We start from the raw sequence: 20,673 nt of genomic DNA, 5'->3' as shown, positions 1-20,673 counted from the left end.
TCCTTGCCCAAATGTCAGAAATGTTTATAAAACTCGATCTCACTCTTTCCTTTCCTTTCCCTTTTCCTTTTTTCCCTTTTTTTTTTCTTCACAACCAGTGCAACAACTCAACAAATCCAATTCAAGGTATATTATACAATCCTCCTTTATTCGTCCACTCCCAACTTCTAGTATCAACTTTCTCAAGCTCGACTAACATCTTATCGTTTCTTCTAGTCCTTTAACATAATATACAACGAAATGGCCAGGGTCAACAATTTCCTTGCAGTACTAGTCTTCTGCTTAATGTTCCTCAACGTAGCCATGGCCTGGAGCTGCTACTGTGTTGATTGTGGATCTTCCTCGTGCGTCCGTCGTGATACCGTCACCCGTACGGTGTACGAAAAGGGCTCCAAACAATGGAGATTGTCGAGCCGCGATGGCAAATATCACGTCTATAATATCGATGGTGCAGACAGGAGCTGGTTCAACACGTTGTGCGACAGGAATGGAGCTATGGGTGGAACCTGTTTCTAAAGAAAGAACGATAATCATCCCAGGATAATTAACCATAGTGGCGATAAGACATAACACAGTAGAGCAGAACAATAAAGGCGCAAGGCAAATAAATTACTCTATGGTCCTTGATGGCTCTTTTGCTTTCTCTTTCATACATATATACAGTCTCGTCTGCATGGTGACTCTACTCTTTTCTTGTCTGTGATTGTTGAAAACCTTGTATTGAAAAAAGGGCAATTATGTTTGACTGCATAAATCAAGGATAACGGTTCTACATGCCAATTAATAAAATGATCAAAAAATTACAAATAAGAGGGAGAGTTTACTGGGAAGCTTCTTTATCATAGAAAAAATAGAAGCTTGAGTTGGGGATCCCAGGTCAAGAATTGCGGGGGCACACAATGTTTTTTCTACGAAAAGAAGAATGAAACTTGTGTCATTGGTTATTCTCGATTATAACCAAAATTGTTCGGCTTTGGAGCTTCAGAATATAGCCGACTGAATAAGAAAAGAGCAGATGGATTCCCTTGTTGTATGAGTTTGGAGGAATAATATTAATGCAAAAGACGCCGCAACGTTCGTTGTGTGTAACATCACGTATTAAACAGTTGTGCATTCTCTCACCGCGCCGATAAACCTTGCTCTTACACGCCGCACAAAAAACTTAATATTCAACATCAGGAACATCTGCAGGAAGCAGAGGGCCCGCGTCATTGTCCCTTGCTTGGAGAAGCGTTTATAAAACTCGATCTTGCCTGGCTCTTTTTTTTTTTTTTTTTTTTTTTTTTTCTTTACTTTTAATTCACCAATAGCTCTAATTAAGGTAAATACTGTTTAAGGCTATATTCTTTCTCCTTCATCTATCCACCTCTCTCACTCTTAACTAAAATCATCTCTCTCTCTAGCTCATCATTAACTGATTATACGACAAAATGGCCAGAACCAACAGCGTGCTTGCAGTTCTCATCTTCTGCTTAATGTTTCTCAATGTAACCATGGCTTGGTCTTGCTACTGTGTCGACTGTGGAGCTTCCAAGTGTGTTCGTCGTGAGGAAGTCACTCGCACTGTATTTAAGAAGGGTTCAAAGCACTGGCGTCAGGGCTACAAGAATGGTGAATACCATGTATGGGCCGTTGAAACCGGCGAGAAGAGCTGGTTCTACGACTTGTGCGATAGAAACGGGGCTCAAGGTGGCACTTGCTTTTAAAAGGGAGTCAAGCATTTGGCTGAAGGAATAAAAGGAAGCGAAAAAACAAAATAAATAAAAAAATATCATTTTATACGACACTTCAGAAATAATTATGGAGCTATACGATGAGAACGCTTAAATCCTTATACTCTTGAGGACGGCTCTGTTCTAAATAGTATAAAGTACCAACCTCGGGGGTCTGGGACGCAGAAGCGTAGAGTGGGTAACAGCTTTTTAAATATCTATTAAGAAGGCAAAATACCGCCGTATTACGAGTCCAATGCAGGATGCGAGGCCACTAGTTTCTACACCCAAGAAAGAGCGAGCTCCTTTGCAGTAATGGACTGCGATGCCGAGGTAAGTACAACAGAGGAATGGGAGGATCGACTTCAACAACAACTGTAGCGGCAGTTTCATCCTATGGAGCGGCGGACATTTTTTTTTTACAAAGCTAAGATTAACGACTATACCTCAGGAAGGATTAAGCTTTCGCCTTAAAGGCTCCAGTCACATCGTCATTATAATCAATTTTGTGAGATTCTGGAGAAATAATTGATTATTAAGCCTTTTATAGGTTTATAAGAGGATATCTTTAAACAAGCAGCTCTAAGGATGCGTTGCAAAAAGGGACACATGGATGGCTGCAAGGGATAGAGGAGCATCTCGTAGCGTTAAATGCCCTTATGAAAAAGTTGGAGTCTAGATCAACACTATTGCACGACTGGTTTGCCAAGTGTTTGAACACGTAGCGGAACGGAGTGCACATGAATGGAAGAAAAGAGCTGAAGTAAATAAAAGAATATGGATATATAATAAATGAATACAATTAATACCCTTATTTAATAATAAAAAGTTAGGAGAAGAATGGGATTGAGGGTATTAGTATTTACTAAGCACTCTTCTTCTCATATCAAATACCAAGTATGCAACTGCTTTCTTCAGATACTATCCTTCCATGTCATGACTTGTTTGAAGTGTTGACATAGAGTGAAGTGCATTTTTTATTTTTACTTTTTATATGACTGGAAGCTTCAGTTCGAAAATAATTGCTATCAAGCCAAGGCGCGAGGATCAACCCAGTCATTGAGAGCTCTGTGCGGCTGAACGCACTAAGTGATAGCTACTAGGTCTTACCGTCTCTATCAGGAATCTGCTATTCATTCGTCTATTTCTTTAAGCAGTCGTTGATCGCGAGTCTTTGAAAAAACAGAACCCTCTAGCAACAAGTTATGGTGAAATTCTTATTTAGTCAGTTGGTAGTGGTCGCAAGGGTGAGTCAACAGGTTAAATCGAGCACAACACTCATGACGGGACAGAAATGTCTTCATCTCAATCTCATTATCCCATCCCAACGGCTACACACGACCATTGCCTGTCGCTCCTTGCACTTAACGTTATATTCCCGACGCTATTCCTTTAAGAGAATTCTGCCTTCCAGACTGCAAACGACATTAGAAAGCAAGGGTTCTTTGTTGACAGAAGTAACGAAACATTTCCCAAACCAAGGGGGATGCCAAGCAGGGTCAGGGATGTGGTCTTTCGATAATTTCCGTTTCTAGGGATTGACCTTGGCTAATATTGTAGGAGTGCATCGTTGGCCGAGAATGAACTATTCCATTGAGCTTTATAAACGATCTCCATCCCCGTTGGATGATTCTATCGAGAATATTGAACGGAGCCTCCCTTCGCTTCGTGACGTCCAAGCTAAGTAGAGAGAGTTGCAGTTCGCTTAGTTAACTTTACAACGAAGATGATGTGACGGCAGCAGAGGGATGCAGAAAATGCCCAGCTAATATCCTAAGAAGCAGAGGGATGAGGAAACTAAAGCGACCAGATAAAGCCAGAGTGTGGTTCGATATCGATATACGAATCATTCGAGACGTTCGTTCTTCGTGCAAAAGGTTCATGATACATAGATCAAATACTGCAAGGATATAACAGATAGTTGCAGAGTGCTAAAGCCTGCGACTATTGTATTAGTTGAACTAGCTATACATCAAGAAGTGCCTAAGGCGCTGGATCAAGATTTTTGTACAAGAACACCTGCATGAGTGATGACGGTCATTCTACCTCGAGCCCGTCAATGAGAATGGTATGCCTCTGTAGAAAAAATAAGACATTAGGGCACTAAAGCAAGAAATTGATGACACGAGCGGAGTAACGGCTAGTCAGACAATAGTCAAAAATGTGGGTGGCTGCGCACCCAAATCTTTATTACGCTTTCGTGGTCCGATTGAAATTTGCTCCTTCTTTTTTCAATCACTTTAAAATGGGTTAGTGCTGAGTACTACGAAATTAAAAAGTTACATCCATCGATCAAGACGATAATAGAGAGACAATTATATGTAATCCATCCATCGATCGACAAATCTTCGTTATTGGGAAAGGCACAAATATCTATTTGTCATACACGTCTCAGACCCTGATAGATATCTACTAGATGCCTGAATGATCATAATGACATGATTTCAAAAAGATTGTCAACAAGATTTCAATATCAAATCCAACATCAAATCCGAAAATCAAGGACTATTAAAGAGGAGAAAAATAACAGAAAGATGGATAATAAGGGGTTTGACAGACCACCAGCGCTTTCTCACAACACACCTCAACAGTTGCTTGCAGGAATCAAGGATTGTTCGCAAAAAAAAAAAAAAAAAAAAAAAAAAAAGAGGATAATGATCAATATAAGAATTGGGGAATTTACACAGGATGCAATTCAGCCAGCATAATCGAAACATGAATCTGTTGTCTTACTCTTACAGCAACAATGACTCGGACAAGTTCTTCCTTGATCAAAGCAATTAATTGTAATGGAAAACTGACGACCAAAAGAAAAACAATTACTTGTTTATTCCTTTGCACTTAATAATAGGTAAGGGAAAACCAAGAGGTCTCCAGGCTGCTCGCAAGCTCCGCACCACTCGTCGTGAGAACCGATGGGCTGATAAGCACTACAAGCGTCAGGCTCTCGGAACTGCTTTCCGTTTCTCACCCTTCGGAGGCTCTTCCCACGCCAAGGGCATTGTTCTTGAGAAGATGTACGTTATTATTTGTTCATACTATGATATATGGAACTATAATGTTTCTATGATGATATATCATGGAGTCAAAAACAAAAAAAAAAAACTAAATGGCATTAGCAAAGGACGTCAACTCTATCTCTTTCCCTCAACAACCAACATGGACATAAGACGTTATACAGGAAGATACAAACAGTCCGAACTGTTACTTTTTGCATCGAATTAGCGGACACGATTGCTTTTTCATATTTAAAGACGACTCGCAATTAAAGGGACAACTTCGTACTTCGTACTTCATACTGACAGGAGCTACAAAAAAAAAAAAAAAGAAAAAAGAGATTGCGGAAGCTGGATTTATTCACATCTATTGTTTTTCCAAAACTTTGTCATTAACGCCGCGTTCCTTCTTCGACTCTACCCTATTAATAGTGGTGTTGAGGCTAAGCAGCCTAATTCTGCCATTCGTAAGTGTGTCCGTGTTCAGCTGATCAAGAACGGCAAGAAGATCACTGCCTTCGTCCCCAACGATGGTTGCTTGAACTTTGTCGATGAGAACGATGAGGTTCTCATTGCTGGTTTCGGTCGTTCCGGCCACGCGTAAGTATCGATTCCCTTATTATTATTATTTTTTTTTTTTTAAAAAAAAAAAAAAAAAAAAAAAAAAAAAAAAAAAATTACTACATTTTAATTAACTCTCTTATTTCTATTATCTTACAAATAAAAAGCGTCGGAGATTTGCCCGGTGTCCGTTTCAAGGTCGTCAAGGTTTCCGGTGTCTCCCTCTTGGCATTGTGGAAGGAGAAGAAGGAGAAGCCTCGCTCTTAAAGGCTGACGGCACTTCCTCTTTATTTTTTTTTTTCTGCAGTCGTCTGCAGCTGTACGAAAATCTTTACAATAAATCGACAGAATCGTGGACAATCTTGTTTTCTTTAGACCCTGAATCAGAAATATTCGTTCTGTCATATATATAATTACGAAGTATGTATACAATGAAGGAATGAAATGCAGTAAGAGCATGAAAAAAAAAAAAAAAAAAAAAAAAAAAAATGGCTCTATATCCATCCATCATTGCCTGCATCCTGAACCTGGTCCTCCATTCATAGTAATAGGGATGTCGGCACGAACGCGATGCACTTTTTTTAAACAACAAGAGAGAAGTGATCTTGATATCTGTTACAGCTAGTCTGTTAGTTTTGTTATATCCCCTGTAGTGTATGATAATGACGAAGCAAGAGCGTCAAAAAAAAAAAAAAAGATCAACTTCAAAAACACCATTAAATATATTGGAGCGTACTCCACATTCTTGTAGGCTTGGTAGTAATGATCTAAGACTGATTAGACACTTTGGTGGCTTTACTATTTTCAAAAAGTGGTGTTCTGGAGAGCTTTGACAAAAATTCTTTTTCTGATCCAAAGCCAACTCTGCCTGTTTATTGTAATATGAATTAAACCGTTATCAAAGGCACAAAGAAAAAAAAAGACTTTAGATCATTATAACTGAATCAAACAGCTTCTTCGCTTGCTAAACTGGATCCTCATTGGATGTTTAAATACACCAATACATGGGCTTTACCTTTGAATGAGATCCGTCCAGCAAAGAATGTGCCTTTAAGCGTCCTTTATTGTCCTGATTTGGAACTACATCCATGATTCAAAATGGCTGCTTAGACGAGAACTCTCTATCTGGTTCAACTTCAAACCGTCACTTTTGGTTGACCATGTAATCAAATCTTTAACGGGAGCAGTAGGACTGCAGCAGAGATGACTTACATGGTTTCTAATAAAGGTCATGCTCCTCTTTTCCCTCAACTGAATATCTGGAATAAGATGAGGAAATCTGGTTACTTAACAACTCCTTCACCAGCGCAGTCCTTCTTACTCTTTTTATGTTATCGTTCTGCTAATTTAGAAGATGTCTTCAGTTGTAATTTTAATATCTTTATTCTTCATTAACTAGCCAGCTATCGATTTGTCTTTGATCCAGTCAAAGACTTGCAACTCGAGTAGAAAAGTTAATTAAATAAAAACTATTTTTCTTTTTTTAAAATACGATGGAAATGCTCCAGGCACCACATCAGATATATACTAACAATATTGGAGAGGGATAAGGATAGAGTATGACAATAAAACCACCTATATGATCTCAGATCATAAAGGGTATACAGCAAAGTCAATTTAGACAGCGCTGTTGAAGACCAAGCGGTTGGGAGAGCCGCGGAGGTTGCCAGTGATGACGTTGGGGGTGGCAGTCTGGCGCAATCTGTCGTACACAGCCTGAGGTGAGGTGAGGGAACCATCAGCGCTCATGATAAGAGCAGCAACACCAGCAACGTGAGGAGAAGCCATCGAAGTTCCAGAGATGGTGTTGGTGGCAGTGCTACCACCGATCCAGGCAGACTTGATGTTGACACCAGGTCCGAAGATGTCAACACATTGTCCCCAGGAAGAGAATGAGGCAATGTTGTCGTTAATGTCAGAGGCAGCAACGGTGAATGAGCCTTGAGCACCAGATGGAGAGCCATTGCAGGCATCAGCGTTGGGGTCGTTACCAGCAGCGACGATTGAGGGGATACCAGCATTGAAGAGGCGAGTCAAAGCAGAGTCAACAGACTGAGACTTGCCACCACCGAGTGACATGTTGACAACAGCCTTGGTGCCACGAGCACGCTGGGCAACCCAGTCCATACCAGCAATGATGCCAGAGAAGGAGCCAGAGCCTCGAGCATCCAAAACCTTGACACCGACCAAGGTGACCCTCTTGGCAACACCATATGAGCCACCGCCGATGGTACCAGCGACGTGGGTACCGTGACCGTTCTCGTCAGTGTTAGCAGAGCCAGAGATGAAGTTGGCACCCATGGTGGCACGACCTTGGAAGTCGACGTGGCCAGTGTTGATACCAGTGTCAATGACATAGGCAGTGACGCCAGCTCCAGCTTGGTCTTGGTAGTAGTAAGGAGCAGCAGAGTTGCGCTGGCGCTGAGAGACGCGAGGAAGACCCCAGGAAGGAGGGTTGGATTGCTGGAGAGTGTTGATGGTAACAACCTGATCCTCCTCAACGTACTCGACATCATCTGAAGCCAAGATCTCCTTCAAGGCAGCAGCATTGACAGTCATGGAGAAACCTTGGATGGCCTTGTACTGGCGGTTGATTGTGGACTTGCGACCACGGCCGTTCTGGCGGCGAGCAATGGCGTTGAACTTGGGGATGAAGTCAGTAACGTTCTTGCCTTCCTTGAGGACAACAATGTAAGAGTCAGGGACTGGCTTGCCACCGTTACCCCTGATCAAAGGAGCAGCTTCAACGCTGAAGAGAGCAACGCAGGATGCGATGAGGAAAATACCAGTGAACTTCATGGTTGGTGTTGTTTTTTTTTTTTTTAGGTAGAGTTAGGAAGAGAGAGGCTTTTTTTGTTAGCTAGTGAGCTGAGAAGGGTTGAGAGATCTGAAGATGTGGATGAGGAGTGAAGAAAAAAAAAGGGAAATGGTGCATTGAGGCCGTTGCTTTTATACTCGTTTTTTTTGTAGAAGCAGCAGCAGTTACTATAGTTGAATGGAAGGTTCAAAGTTGGCACTTGATGAGATGCAGAGATACAATGTGCAACTCTCAATGATGGTGAAAGCACGAAAAGGGCTCATAACAAGGTTTGTAAACATCGTAAACATCCTAACAGTCAAGCCATTCAGGGTTCATCGCCATGTCTCTGTGTCTCTTTCTCTCTCTTTCTCCTGTCCTCCAACTTTGACCTGCAGGAACATTAGAGTACATAGTTTAAAATACATAATACATTGGGGATATTACAAATTAGATGAAAAACAGGGTTCAGCTCACATTGTAGTCAGGGCCTTGACAAGCTGTAGGAAAGAGAGGGCTCTATCAAAGGATCAGAAGAGGCAAAAAGGCCAGACTGTTCAAAACAACAACAGTAATATAAACATTTATTAGCGACATTGGTTAAGAATGTATGAAAAAGTATACAATATCTCTCTGCATAATAAACATGTATTTAATAAGTAATATGAAATAAATACTGGTTTTGTTTGTTTGTTTTGCCCTGCTGATCAGGCTTTAACTTTCGGTTTCTTGCCCTGGGAAATACACAAAGCGCAGAAAATATGCATGTCCTCACATTTGAATAAAAAATGCTAGGCCTTCTTTTGCAGGCAACCTGCATGTGTCTCTTGTTATTATTATTTTAAACATGTTATTGAAGTGATCCATGGCGCATTGGTCCATGTAGCCCATTCCAGCTTGGTTAGATTGAGACCAACCAGAAGTGAATGTCTTTCTTTTATCTGTCTACTCCTCTCTGTCTATTGCATGCTGAAATATATTCTGAGCACAATCAATGTCATCTCGGCGTGTAACAACTGAACGCTTCATTCATGTCTATCCTCTCGGAAAATCTATCACATCCTTAGCCGTTTATTCTATTAGACGGAACCTGTCTCTTTTTATTTTTTTATTTTTTTATTTCATCAGCCGACATGACAAAGAACAGAGAATATGGTTTGGACCCTATTAAATGTTATGCAAGGGAGAAGGAAGTTTGATGAGGTATGACGCGAGAAATGAGATGGAGAAAGACCCTTTCCATTTACAACAATGCACACAAGAGTAACAGAAGATGCAGTATTAATTGCAATGCATTTTTACAAATGAATATTTAATGAGGAATCGGAAGAGGATGTCGGGGACTATCCCGCAAGCCCAAACGAAACAATGTATACAAATTGTAATAAATAAATGTGAGCCAGCTGTTGCAGGGTCAGAGATATGCTCTCTTGACTCTTCTCATTGTCGCGAACAGACATTTGCAACACAGACACATTATACATCTGTATAGTATGGTATGGATGTATCTGTGTTGGCAACAGAGACAATACCACACACGGACAGAGGAGAGATACATCATTAATTATGATCGTGAACCGATCTGAAAATAGCAAGGATAATGAAGATCTCATAAAGTATGTAATATATTTTATTACATATACATTTACATATATATTTCACTCTGCGAAAGAATAGAAAAAAAAGACTATCCCAAATGGAGTTGGAATGACTTTGACGCACGAATGAAAGAGTGCAGTGATAAGCATCCGATGAAGGCAAATCTCTTGTCTGCTGTCTTTCCTTATTGGCATTCCTAACTCATTGTTTGTTATTTGGCATGGACCGATACGTTTTTTTTTCTCTTCCTCGGTTAAAATGATATCGGTTTGTGGTTTATTTAATATCTATTTCATTCATTCGTTAATCCATTAATTGATTTCAAGTCGAGTGTTCTCTATGGCTATTCCAGGGAAAGGCGCGTCCGAACCACAGAACCAATGAGGCAACTCCTTTTTTCTTTATTTGTTGTTTATCTGATATATATACATATTAATATATATATCGGGTTACTGTTTAACGATAGTATATACATTCTTTAACAGCATAAACAATAGGGGATCATCTATTACCTTTATCAATCTATCAGTCATTCAATACTAAAGTGTAAATAAACATGAGAAAAAATGTAAACATGGATGGAATGACAAGTGGGCTATCCAGCTCATTTCTCTCTAAAATATACTCAGTCCCTGTCCCTTCCCATCAGCGCTTTCTTTTTTGTAAACACAGAGCAACTCCTCACCACCTCAGTCACTGTAATAAAAGAGGGTTATTGCGGATGCATAGATGCTATTACAGCGTTTGCATTTTCCTATTTGCTTTCAACATGACGGTATATAGTATTAAATCTCTCTCCTTCCTTGTATGAATGAATATTTGTATGGAATTCTATCCATTCTTTTTATTTTCTTTTTGTTTTTGTTTTTGAAGTCGATGGAAGGGGAAGCTGGTTGTTGTTGCTCATGAAATAGCAAGCAATCATGCATCAGGGTTAGGTATAGCCGACTAAACGGCTGCATGCTTCAATAAAAATGAAGCGTTAAAAAATGAAAATGCAAAACAAACAAATGCGATGCCAACATGGTCTCCTCATCCCTCCACGGAAAATCGATGGCGACATCTGATGGGAATCAAGCTAGTTGAGCCTTATCATTGGCTAGATTCTAAAAAAAAAAAAAAAAACATAACAAGCATACCATGGTCCCAACACAGGACAACAGAAAACAAACAAGCAATAAACAACTGTCAAGCAAACAGAGAAGAACAAAGCTAGGCGACAGGCCTTACTGCTGTTCAGCAACGAGCTTATTTTTTTTATTTTTTATTTTTTTTTCAAACACTTCTCAATTCCACTTTTTATGAGATAGTTTATACGACGAAGAGGTTGACTTCAATTTAGACGACATGGATGAGTATGAACAGTGGGAAGAAAACATGTATGTTACTCCTGTGATTTTTATTGTTCAACCTGCAAGTAGAGATGTGGTGCTTATTTTCTTTGTACAAACCGCTGATTGTACTCTATTTTTCTACCGAAATCCTTGCTTAGTGTGGATGCTGCAGCAGACGTACAGGCATACGATGGGCCAGAGGAGCAGCGTTTGCTTCAAAAGCAGCTGGATGATGAGGCCCCATTCCTTAGGGATACTATGCCTGAAGGCCGTCATATACCTGTCATCGTCAAACATAATTTGAGGCAATGTCGAGAACTCGCCCAGCGAAGCCCTGATTTTTTTGTTGTGTTTGCTGTTGTGTTTGCTGCCGTGTTCTCTACTTTGAGGATGCAATCACAATAAAGATGAAAGCAGGCTCGGCTTTGGATTTGGATGCGACTAAATGGCCTTGTCTGCAGTACGTTCGCACATCAACGATGAAAAACAACATCCCTGTAGCGTGTGCAAGCCATAGACTACTGACAGAGAACACCCTGGAGATGGTAAGCACCCTTAAAAAAAAAATACATTTTTTTTAAAAAAAAAAAAAAAAACTAATGTTATACATTATCTGAGTAGTAGATTGACTTCATCAACATGTACTGGAGTAACTCTCTTCGGCACACAACAGAGGATGACAACGTAATAATCGAGAACCAAGCCCCGCAACCTCTTCGAGCCTTAACTTTGGCAGACTTGCCGTATGTATGTAAGATTATCACCTGGATAAACCAAATTGGGTAAATAATCCAGTCTTTCATTAAGCTCCTCGTCAGATAAAGGATGGGACTCAGCGGACGAAAAGTCCGTTAGACCCGCAAAGGATCTGCCATAGAATAATGAGAATGGTGTAGAGCCATGTAGGCTGACGGCTTTGACATTCAATTGAAGTTGAGTCATGGGTAAATATTTGTCCCATTCTTCCTCATGACCTTCAAGCTGCTTCTGGATGTCATCCTTGAGAGCTCGAACAAACCTTTCTGCTACACCATTCGATCTAGGATGATATGAAGTAGATAGTCTGTGATCTATCTTTAACTTTTCATTCATGAGTTTGGAAAGCCCATTGACGAATTCAGTGCCATTATCGCTTTGGATGATCTTGGGGAACCCAATCATGCAGAATAATGAGAACAATCGTGCAGCAACAGTACTGGGCTCTTTATTCAGTAATGCCTCTAGTATGACGAATCCTGTACAAACGTCTACTAACACTAACGCGAAATTGTTGCCCTTCGTGCTGGTTTTTAAAAGATGCCAAATCAATGGCAATGTGTTCCCCTGGTAGATTCGCATGAATGGCTTTCAGCGGATGATACCCTTTGCGTACAATATTAAAATGCTGGCATTTTCTGCACTGACTGACCCATCTAAGACAATCGTCTCTAAGTTTGGGCCAAGTGGCCCCTTGCTCATGAATTGCTTTGACCATTGCATTTCCTCCTAGATGGCCAAATTCATGTACTTTTTGAAGACATGCCTTGCGTTCTTCAGCATCTAAGATGGTGTGCATGGGAGTATCCTCATTTTGAATAACATGAATATAGGAAGGCTCTGGGCCAGACTGGGATTGGGATATCTCTGCTACGACATCACTTAGATCATGTCTTCTGGCCGCTGCAATCGAAGGAAGATTACTACCACCAAAAGTAATTAATTCAGATTGATTTTGCCATGGTTCCTCAGGGAATGCACGCGACAGGGCATCAGGGATCACATTTAATAGGCCAGGTCGATATACGCACTCAAAATCATAATTGAACAGAGTTTCTTTCCAATTTGTTAATATCTGGGGCAGCTCTTTTTGTTCATGAATATACGTCAAAGGCCTGTGATCTGTATAGAGGGTGAATCTTCTGCCCCAAATATACTGATGAAACTTCATTTAGGCGAACACTATGCCTAGAAGCTCCTTTTTGTATGCGGGGTAATTCTTCTCCGACTTGTGCAACGCTCTTGCCTGAAATGAAATGTAGTTGATTTTAGAATGGGTTGTCCCTGCCCATCGGTAATTATAGAGAACTGCACCAATGCCCACATTGGAGGCATGTGTTGCAACATAGAATGGTGCCTCAAAATCAGGAAATGACAATACTGGTACTGAGACGATGAGATTTCCTATTCTTCTCTGTAAATCATTTAGCTCGAATGTACCTCTTGCATTACGTAGCTGATCAAGAGGAGCGGTGACAGAGCTATAGAGAGGAATGTACTCTCTGAAATAATTGAAGAGACCAAGATATCGTTGGATCATCTTTTTGTTTGTAGGGTATGCCCATGATTGCACATTGGCTATTTTTTCCATGTTGACACTTCTACCATGTTCATTGACGACAAAACCCAACAACACCACTTCTGTACCCAGGAATTTACTCTTTTCTCGATTGATGATGAGCTTTGCTTCAGTCAGCCTATTTAAGACGACCTTGACATGTAGAAGATGCTCATCTACTGTATGTGAGAAAATAATAATATCATCTACATAGACTCCACAATAGTGAAAATCACCTAGTAAATGAGACATTCCTCCTTGGAAGATACTGGTGAGAGGCTTAAGCCCGAAAGGGGCTCTTGCGAACATGTATTGCTTACCATTGTAAGTAAAAGCTGTGAGTGGCTGACTCTGCTTAGCTACAGGCATACGATGATACGCTTGGGAAAGATCAATGGCAGAAAAGAATTTATGACCGGCTACCTTTCGTTGAACCTCAATGACTAAAGGTAGAGGGAAATTGTCAGTATCTAATAGTTGCCTATTCAGCGTTCTTGGATCAAGACATACTCTATACTTCACAATATTGCCTTCTAGATCCCTTCTAGCTGCCATCGTTAGAGAACTATTGTATGGGTTACCCTTTGGAGCAAGTACAATAACTTCTGTATCCCACCATTTCTGCATTGTTTTATCGACCTCATCTTTTTCGATTTGCGCATGAAATGGTCTAGATCTTTCTTGGATAACACAGTCAGATTTCACTTTGAGGACTACCTTCATGGACTCAAGCGTACAGTATGAGCTTGGGTCCACATTGGCATTTGCTTGGAGACATGGCTCAATAGCGTCTATGAATTTTTGTTTGTTATCTAAGAATTCTTGTGTTGTCTCACTGTTAAGTGCTTTGGGGATCACAGTGGGTTTCTCATCACTTGGAACCCAAGGAAAATCCTCTGTGATCGCTTGTGGTTGAGCTATTCCCGTAACAGCAAAACCAAATCGGCTAAAAAGATCCATGCCAATGATAAAATCGTAGTACTCTATATCCATGACATATAACTGACTCTCAATTGATCTGCCATTGCATGATAACTGCACCTTGTCACACGTAATGACACTTGCAGTATCCATACCCTTCCTGATCATGGCGATCTTGGAGTTAGACAATTTACCACATCTGATATTGAGATCGTCTGCTACCTCTAATGCGATAAGAGATATAGTAGCACCCGGGTCTAGCAGGGCTGTACATAGCTGTCCCATGATATAAATAGGAACAGCTATGCGATTGTCACCCTTTGCAGGTCCTTTGAATGCATACACATCATTACTATTAAGTTTGGGAATTAAAGAATACTGTGAAAAGAACATGCTCTCTTTATTATCACCAGCACCAGCTAAATGGACGTCATCTGTAATGCGAGAGAAAGCACCAACTATTTTGTTGAAGCTATTCCCCTCACTCCTGCCCTTGAAGTTGCCATTGCCTGTATTGGGCTGGCTCTTCGAGACGTTCTTCTTTTCGTCCATCTTTTTATACCAGCATTGGCGAGGATCATGCTTTTTCTGCATCTCTTCACAGCGCTTGGTGTAGGTACATGGCCTGAATGACAGCTTTTGCTTCTTGCTGCTGTCATCGTCGCCCCTCGAGTCATGTACTGTACATGACCACGCTTATATTTGGAACTTCGTCTCTCGACTTGTTCCATCTTGCCAAGTTGAAGCATCTTGTCGGCTGCAGGTTTGCCACAGAACCTCTTGATTATTCTCAGGCTGTGGTTGGTTTTTGTGCCTGGCCACGCGCCTGGGACCGACTGGAGGTACTCCAGATACTTCTTGATGGAACCCACGTTCCGGAAGGACTTGTATTTAGATTTGATGGCTTGATAGTCAACATTTGACAAGCAATATGCTATGCGACCTGCAATCAGGGTACACATATCATCCGACAAATCCAGTGATTCAATCAATGGTAGAACTCGTACTGCAAAATCAGGGATAGTTTCACCATCCTTGAGACGTACCTCTAATAACTCGTTTACGAGATCGAGTTCGGTTTTGTCAAACTCTAGAGCCCTGTAGACACAATCCTTGACACGATCCCAGGTCCTCTCAGATTGAGGAAACTTTTGGATACGCTCCTCGTAATCCAACGTTGCCCTGTCCATTTTGCTTAAAGACAAAGACATATATATCCAAGCCATCTTGTCGAACAGAATCCCTGGCAAGCTCCGCTGGTAAAAAGATTGAAAGGTTTTAAGGAAGTACCTGACTTTCCTTGCCAATTCCTTCATTATATCGTCTCGCACGGTCCTTGACAGGTCTAATTCAAGGACTGGATAATCCTTGAACTTCGAGCCGTTAATTTGGCTGTAATCGACCTCCTTGGATTTAGGGTCAAGTGGAATATACTCCAACTTGAAGGTCTGGTAAATTAGGAAATATTCCTTGTTATCGGAACTATTCCATTTAACGTGGAACTCTTGTCCACGCGGCCTTGACAGCGCTGGTGATTCAAGTGACTCTGTTGGTCTAGAACCACCGTCCAAAAGGACCAGATCATGCTTCATGCATTTGATCCCTTCCACTAGTGGAACGGATCGTCCTGGTCTGATTCCATGACTACATCCTCTGACGTTTTATCACAGTCCTGCTCTTGTATGTCGATCATGGCCATGAGCCTGATCAACTCCTGTACTCTGTCCTGCAAATTAGCATTTTTATCAGCGACAGTTTGATCTGCGTTATGCTGAACCGACCGTCGTGGACTTTGTGTTCCCTCCAAGTGAGCATTGGATCCTGAAGAGTTGTCCAAATCCTGCTTCTGGGAGTGGCTGTCCTGGGTGACAACGGATTGCTCCACTGAGGACGAGTCAGTGTCTGGAAAGTTGGACGGATTCATTTCTTGTTGATGGCGATGGATGTACAATGGATGTTCGGATATTTGTTTTTACAACTCCGTGTAGGACCTCAAGGAGATCAAAAGTTGTTTTTATTATTGTTGTCAAACGAGAGCCTTTTATTAAGGACTCTCTATGACCGTCACGTAATACTCTGACCTTATGAATAAAAATGGAAGTGCGCCTGAGGTGCACTCCCAAACCTCGGTACGTAACATTAACCAATCCACGAAATCTCGTACCTTCGTGGAAAGGAGTACTGGTAGAGTTGCCAAGAGTGCAGGCACGGCTGTATGGTGCATGGTATGGTAAACCAACCGACCCTCTCGAGGAGATATACTCCACGCGCCTGAGAAATGAGCTTCATCGCAAGGCCGCTGTCGTGTACCACTCGCAAAAGTGGAACGGCGTCGTTTCCTTTGTCGAGATATGATTTCCCAAATCTGGCGAGTCGAAATAAGTCCCAGTTGGTTTTGGCTTTACAGGTCGCTCTACATGGGCCGGTGATCTCGCCGCACATGATCTCGTGTCCGAACACCTTCAAGAGAATGTCAGGTCGGTCTGGCTTTAGCCCTTGGCGTTTCTGCACTGATGATTCTGTATTGGGGCTGTAGTTCAAAATCAACTTTTAGTGGGCTTGAATAAATGTTATGATTACGAAACAGTGAGCTGCCGGGGATTTTACTTACTATTGCACATCAGTTCTCCCGTTGATTCTGAGGATACTATTCAGGACCGGAGCCACATAGTTGACAGTAAAGGTGACCTCTGAGACAGACCGATCCATCTCGTCGGGAAGCGAATCGGACCTTTGTCAAAGCAATTAAAAAACATGAACACACGCAATAAGCACTTGCAATTCACAATGGCTTGGGGAGTCAAAAAAAAAAAAAAAAAAAAAAAAAAAAAAACGAGACTCACAGATTCTCAAGCAGTAGACGAATCGTTCTCTCTACCTTTCCGATAGCCTCGGAAGCCTCCTCATGCTTGTTGTTCATCCGCAACTAATAAATGAAAATTGACCACTTGTAAGAATAAGGGAGGGTAGTAATCAATCACAACGGTACAATGAAACGTTGCATAGTTTTCCACATACTCGCACAGCTTTGACAATAGCCGCATCATCAAGACAGGGATCAGGCAAATCGGGCAATTTCATCAACTGACTAAGAATCCTTGGTTCGAAGGCCCTTCTCATTCTCTCCCATTATTAAATGCTTTGGTGACATAGAGTAGGTAGATAAACGCGATGTCAACAAGCGCACAGGAGCTACAAGATTGTTCAACGTTGTTCATCCTCTTCATTGACCCAACGTATGGAAATAAGTTGAACATTGCTCAAATAGCTGAGGTGGTTTATACAAAACGCTTCCATGATAAAACATCATAGATGCGAAGGGTGTTAGACATCAGCATGACAACAAGCGCACAAGAGCATAGTGAGTGTAGAGCACTGTGAAATTCAAAGAACTCGTCAGGAAACACGTCATTAGCTGGAGTGGTTTTGACAAGATGCCGAAATTAAAGCGGCATGGGGTGTTGTGATGTGCGTTATATAGAAAGCGCTGGTGTTTGATGTTGGATCTATTACATATTACTTTCAATCACTCAACACTCGATTTTGTGGGAGAATTTGCAAGAGAATATGAGAGAGCAGCCAGGAATGAAGTGATGGGGTTTGAGTGAGAGGAGAAAGTGGGTGTGTGGGGAAAGGAAAGAGAGAGAAAGAGAAAGAGAAAGAGAGAGAGAGAGAGAGAGCAACCTCGTTCAGTCATCAAATACAAGCCACCAGAGCGCAGTATTTCCAAGCAACGAGGAAATAAGTTGATTTGCCATTACCATGCCATTCTCACACCCCGCCACTGACCTCTTTTCCAATCCTTCTCTCAATTTCATCTTTCAAATAACACAATGTTCCGCAAGATGACCAACTGATACTCCTGTTATTTTATTCAGGGAAAACAATGAGGTGTTTCGTGGCCCCTTGGCAATCATAACCTTTAGCAGAAAGAGTAGGTTTTTATCCTTCTTTCCAGGATATAATGGTCATTTCATTTTACAATTATATATTTTATTTTATTTTTTTTATTACTCAGAATAGAACAAAATATACTTTTACCATTCATGACACTTTTTTATGTCATTCTATTGATCCTATTTATCGGCCATTAAGTATTTATAGACTGACATGTTCCTGCATTCTTCTTTGTCAATTTTCCTCACTTTTTTCTTAACACATCTGCACTATGAGCTCCTCTCTAAGTAAAAACAATCCTTCTTCCAACTCTAAAGAAGTCCACACTTCTAAAATTGCCTCCCCGGAGAAAGCGAAACTTTTTCATGTGTTTTGCCTTCTTGACGGGGAGCCTCTTTCATCCCTCTTCCTTGTTAGATAAGTTCAGCTTTTACAGTATGCGATCTAAAGAATTCAATATTGACAACAGCCAAACCCACCTGGAAACAATCGGCTGATCAGGACGACGTGAAGAACAATCATTGATCATCAAAACTGAGGAATGCGCCCGCAAGCTTTATTTCACTTTGGAAAGTTGATTTGAAATGTCATTCGTTTGACTCACCTGTTAAGCTTGATACAATCGAACACAAATCGCCAATCTTTCCGTATCATCTACTTGGCAATATATTTGGTTCAAAGCAGAAAGCCGCACGTATTCATGTCATCATCTCCACGCATCTTGGTATGATCTTTTGCCATTCTTTTCTTATGACATTTATTATTCCCAGTTTTAACTTTATGGTTTTCCTGCCTGGTATGCTTGGTTTTTGTTTCATTCTTTTTTAGATAATGGATCATCCAACAATATCAAGTTTGAAAGACAATTGGTGAGGCTCGAAAAAGGGTTGAAAAAACTTGAACAACTCATTCCCTTGGTCGAAAGGCTCGAGAAAGACTATCCTCCTATAAATCGTAAAAGAAAGTTCTCTGGCCAGATGGATTGTGACAATGAGATTCAGAATGATAATGTAAAAAACATTCGCCGCTCCAAAAGGCTTGCATTAAAACGATCATAATAATTATAATAAATAAACTATCACTACTTTTCTATGTTGCCTATGCTCATGTTGCATGACTATTGATAAGGCCTTTTAAATGCCTTAGTTCTTTTTGTCATGCAGCCGTATCACCTGCTTAATTTGGAAGAAGTGTACTTATTTTGGCAGACCTTGTTCTCACATGGTTTTTTTTTTCTAAATTTGGTGTAACGATTAACCTTATTTTCGACCCTGCATGGATCTTTTTTCAGAAGGACACTCACTGAGCAGTGGTCAAAAAATCTTTTTCTGCTTGCGTGTAACAATATCAGTTTTTTTTTCTTTTTTTGTCAGCCTTTCTGCATGATTGCTTTCCTTAAAACTGTTATAATCAGATTGTTAGCACTCGTCTTGGTTCTAAGAATAAAGGAGAACGATAGAGGATTGTTACATGGTCGTTTTTTAGCACCTTTACTTTACACTTAAGTTTCCACCGATTTTTTTTTTTTTTTTTTTTTTTTTTTTAAATCTCCCGCCTTTTATATTTTCAACACAAGTGTGCCTAGAACTTGTGTTGGTATACATCAATATTGCAAATAGCCTCTACATCCTGAACAGAAACAAGCTACAAGTGTCTTATTTTTACAAACAAATATAATGCGAGCTCATATTGACATGTATCCAAAGTAAAAAGTAAACATTTATAAGGATCACAAAGCTCAGAAACAGATTCAGATCTACAAAGAACAGACCATTTTGCAATGGGATGGAAAAAGACGTGTGGATTTAAAAGGATGTGTAGGTGCAAAAGGAGGCGTAGGCGTAAAAAGGGGTGTTAAAGTCATTTACAACTTAACAGCCGATTTAGCCTAAAAACGAAGGTTTCAAGTTTTTTTCTTTGTGAACTGAATAAAGGTGTGGCGGTGGCCCTCTAACCACTTCCTCAAGGTCATGTATTGTATACACATAACATTATATTTTTTTTCCTTTGCAAATAGGCTCCATATTTATTTTATATTTTAATTTTTTTTTTTTTTCTTCCTATCATACTGAAGCAGAATTCAGTAAGCGTTGGATTGTTCACCCACTAATAGGGAACGTGAGCTGGGTTTAGACCGTCGTTCTTCGTTGGGCAAGAAATTGTATAAAAAGCCCATAATCGCCCTACTACTTCTCTCAAAACTCATCAAAGTCTTCGCGTGAGACAGGTTAGTTTTACCCTGCTGATGAAATGTTGTTGCAATAGTAATTGAACTTAGTACGAGAGGAACCGTTCATTCGGATATTTGGTATTTGGACCTGCCTGAACAGGCAATGGCCCGAAGCTATCATCCGTTGGATTATGGCTGAACGCCTCTAAGTCAGGATCCGTGCTAGAACGCGACAATTACCGCCTTTTCCGATTTTTAGTTGAATACGAATAGAGCTTCGGCTCCTGAATCATGCTACGCGGGGGTTATCTTGTGGAGCGGGAAAGGCGGAAGCAGCCCATATATTGCATCCTTATTTACACACAAATAAAA

General features: G+C 40.7%; 7 protein-coding genes across 7 annotated transcripts; 6 read left to right on the top strand and 1 right to left on the bottom strand.

Moving 5' to 3' along the window:
• The first annotated feature begins 104 nt into the window (after window positions 1-104).
• BCR41DRAFT_346679 (hypothetical protein) lies at window positions 105-596 on the top strand. Its single transcript, XM_022022945.1, has 2 exons — window positions 105-126; window positions 217-596. The coding sequence occupies exon 2, from the start codon at window positions 241-243 to the stop codon at window positions 514-516; it is 276 nt and encodes a 91-aa protein (XP_021885073.1). The 5' UTR covers window positions 105-126; window positions 217-240; the 3' UTR covers window positions 517-596.
• An 807-nt stretch (window positions 597-1,403) lies between these two features.
• Window positions 1,404-1,745, top strand: BCR41DRAFT_346678 (hypothetical protein). Its single transcript, XM_022022944.1, has one exon. It carries the CDS (start codon window positions 1,431-1,433, stop codon window positions 1,704-1,706), a length of 276 nt encoding a protein of 91 aa, XP_021885072.1. The 5' UTR covers window positions 1,404-1,430; the 3' UTR covers window positions 1,707-1,745.
• Window positions 1,746-2,710: 965 nt separating this feature from the next.
• On the top strand, window positions 2,711-3,337 carry BCR41DRAFT_154006 (hypothetical protein). The gene has a single exon (XM_022019612.1). It carries the CDS (start codon window positions 2,918-2,920, stop codon window positions 3,245-3,247), a length of 330 nt encoding a protein of 109 aa, XP_021885071.1. The 5' UTR covers window positions 2,711-2,917; the 3' UTR covers window positions 3,248-3,337.
• A 1,121-nt stretch (window positions 3,338-4,458) lies between these two features.
• BCR41DRAFT_379934 (ribosomal protein s23) lies at window positions 4,459-5,951 on the top strand (the record flags this gene model as incomplete). Its single annotated transcript, XM_022027239.1, has 5 exons — window positions 4,459-4,498; window positions 4,564-4,729; window positions 5,141-5,308; window positions 5,437-5,689; window positions 5,815-5,951. The coding sequence occupies 4 exons, from the start codon at window positions 4,459-4,461 to the stop codon at window positions 5,534-5,536; spliced, it is 474 nt and encodes a 157-aa protein (XP_021885070.1). The 3' UTR covers window positions 5,537-5,689; window positions 5,815-5,951.
• A 2,313-nt stretch (window positions 5,952-8,264) lies between these two features.
• Window positions 8,265-11,404, top strand: BCR41DRAFT_367696 (hypothetical protein; the record flags this gene model as incomplete). Its single annotated transcript, XM_022026322.1, has 7 exons — window positions 8,265-8,356; window positions 8,926-8,966; window positions 9,195-9,239; window positions 9,559-9,682; window positions 10,539-10,603; window positions 10,972-11,044; window positions 11,158-11,404. The coding sequence occupies 7 exons, from the start codon at window positions 8,265-8,267 to the stop codon at window positions 11,402-11,404; spliced, it is 687 nt and encodes a 228-aa protein (XP_021885069.1).
• Window positions 11,405-16,099: 4,695 nt separating this feature from the next.
• On the bottom strand, window positions 16,100-17,555 carry BCR41DRAFT_153901 (hypothetical protein). The gene is made up of 4 exons (XM_022019611.1): window positions 17,253-17,555; window positions 17,078-17,160; window positions 16,846-16,965; window positions 16,100-16,764 (listed from the first exon to the last, which is right to left on the bottom strand). The coding sequence occupies exons 1-4, from the start codon at window positions 17,352-17,354 to the stop codon at window positions 16,374-16,376; spliced, it is 696 nt and encodes a 231-aa protein (XP_021885068.1). The 5' UTR covers window positions 17,355-17,555; the 3' UTR covers window positions 16,100-16,373.
• Window positions 17,556-18,881: 1,326 nt separating this feature from the next.
• Window positions 18,882-20,023, top strand: BCR41DRAFT_367694 (hypothetical protein; the record flags this gene model as incomplete). Its single annotated transcript, XM_022026321.1, has 4 exons — window positions 18,882-18,927; window positions 18,960-19,141; window positions 19,505-19,604; window positions 19,845-20,023. 4 exons carry the CDS (start codon window positions 18,882-18,884, stop codon window positions 20,021-20,023), a joined length of 507 nt encoding a protein of 168 aa, XP_021885067.1.
• Window positions 20,024-20,673: the final 650 nt, after the last annotated feature.

Source organism: Lobosporangium transversale, assembly GCF_002105155.1.
Source record: "Lobosporangium transversale strain NRRL 3116 chromosome Unknown BCR41scaffold_4, whole genome shotgun sequence".
NCBI classification, from domain to species: domain Eukaryota; kingdom Fungi; phylum Mortierellomycota; class Mortierellomycetes; order Mortierellales; family Mortierellaceae; genus Lobosporangium; species Lobosporangium transversale.
The sequence above is the reverse complement of the archived record's forward strand: the minus strand, read 5'-3'. Positions and strand labels throughout refer to the sequence as shown.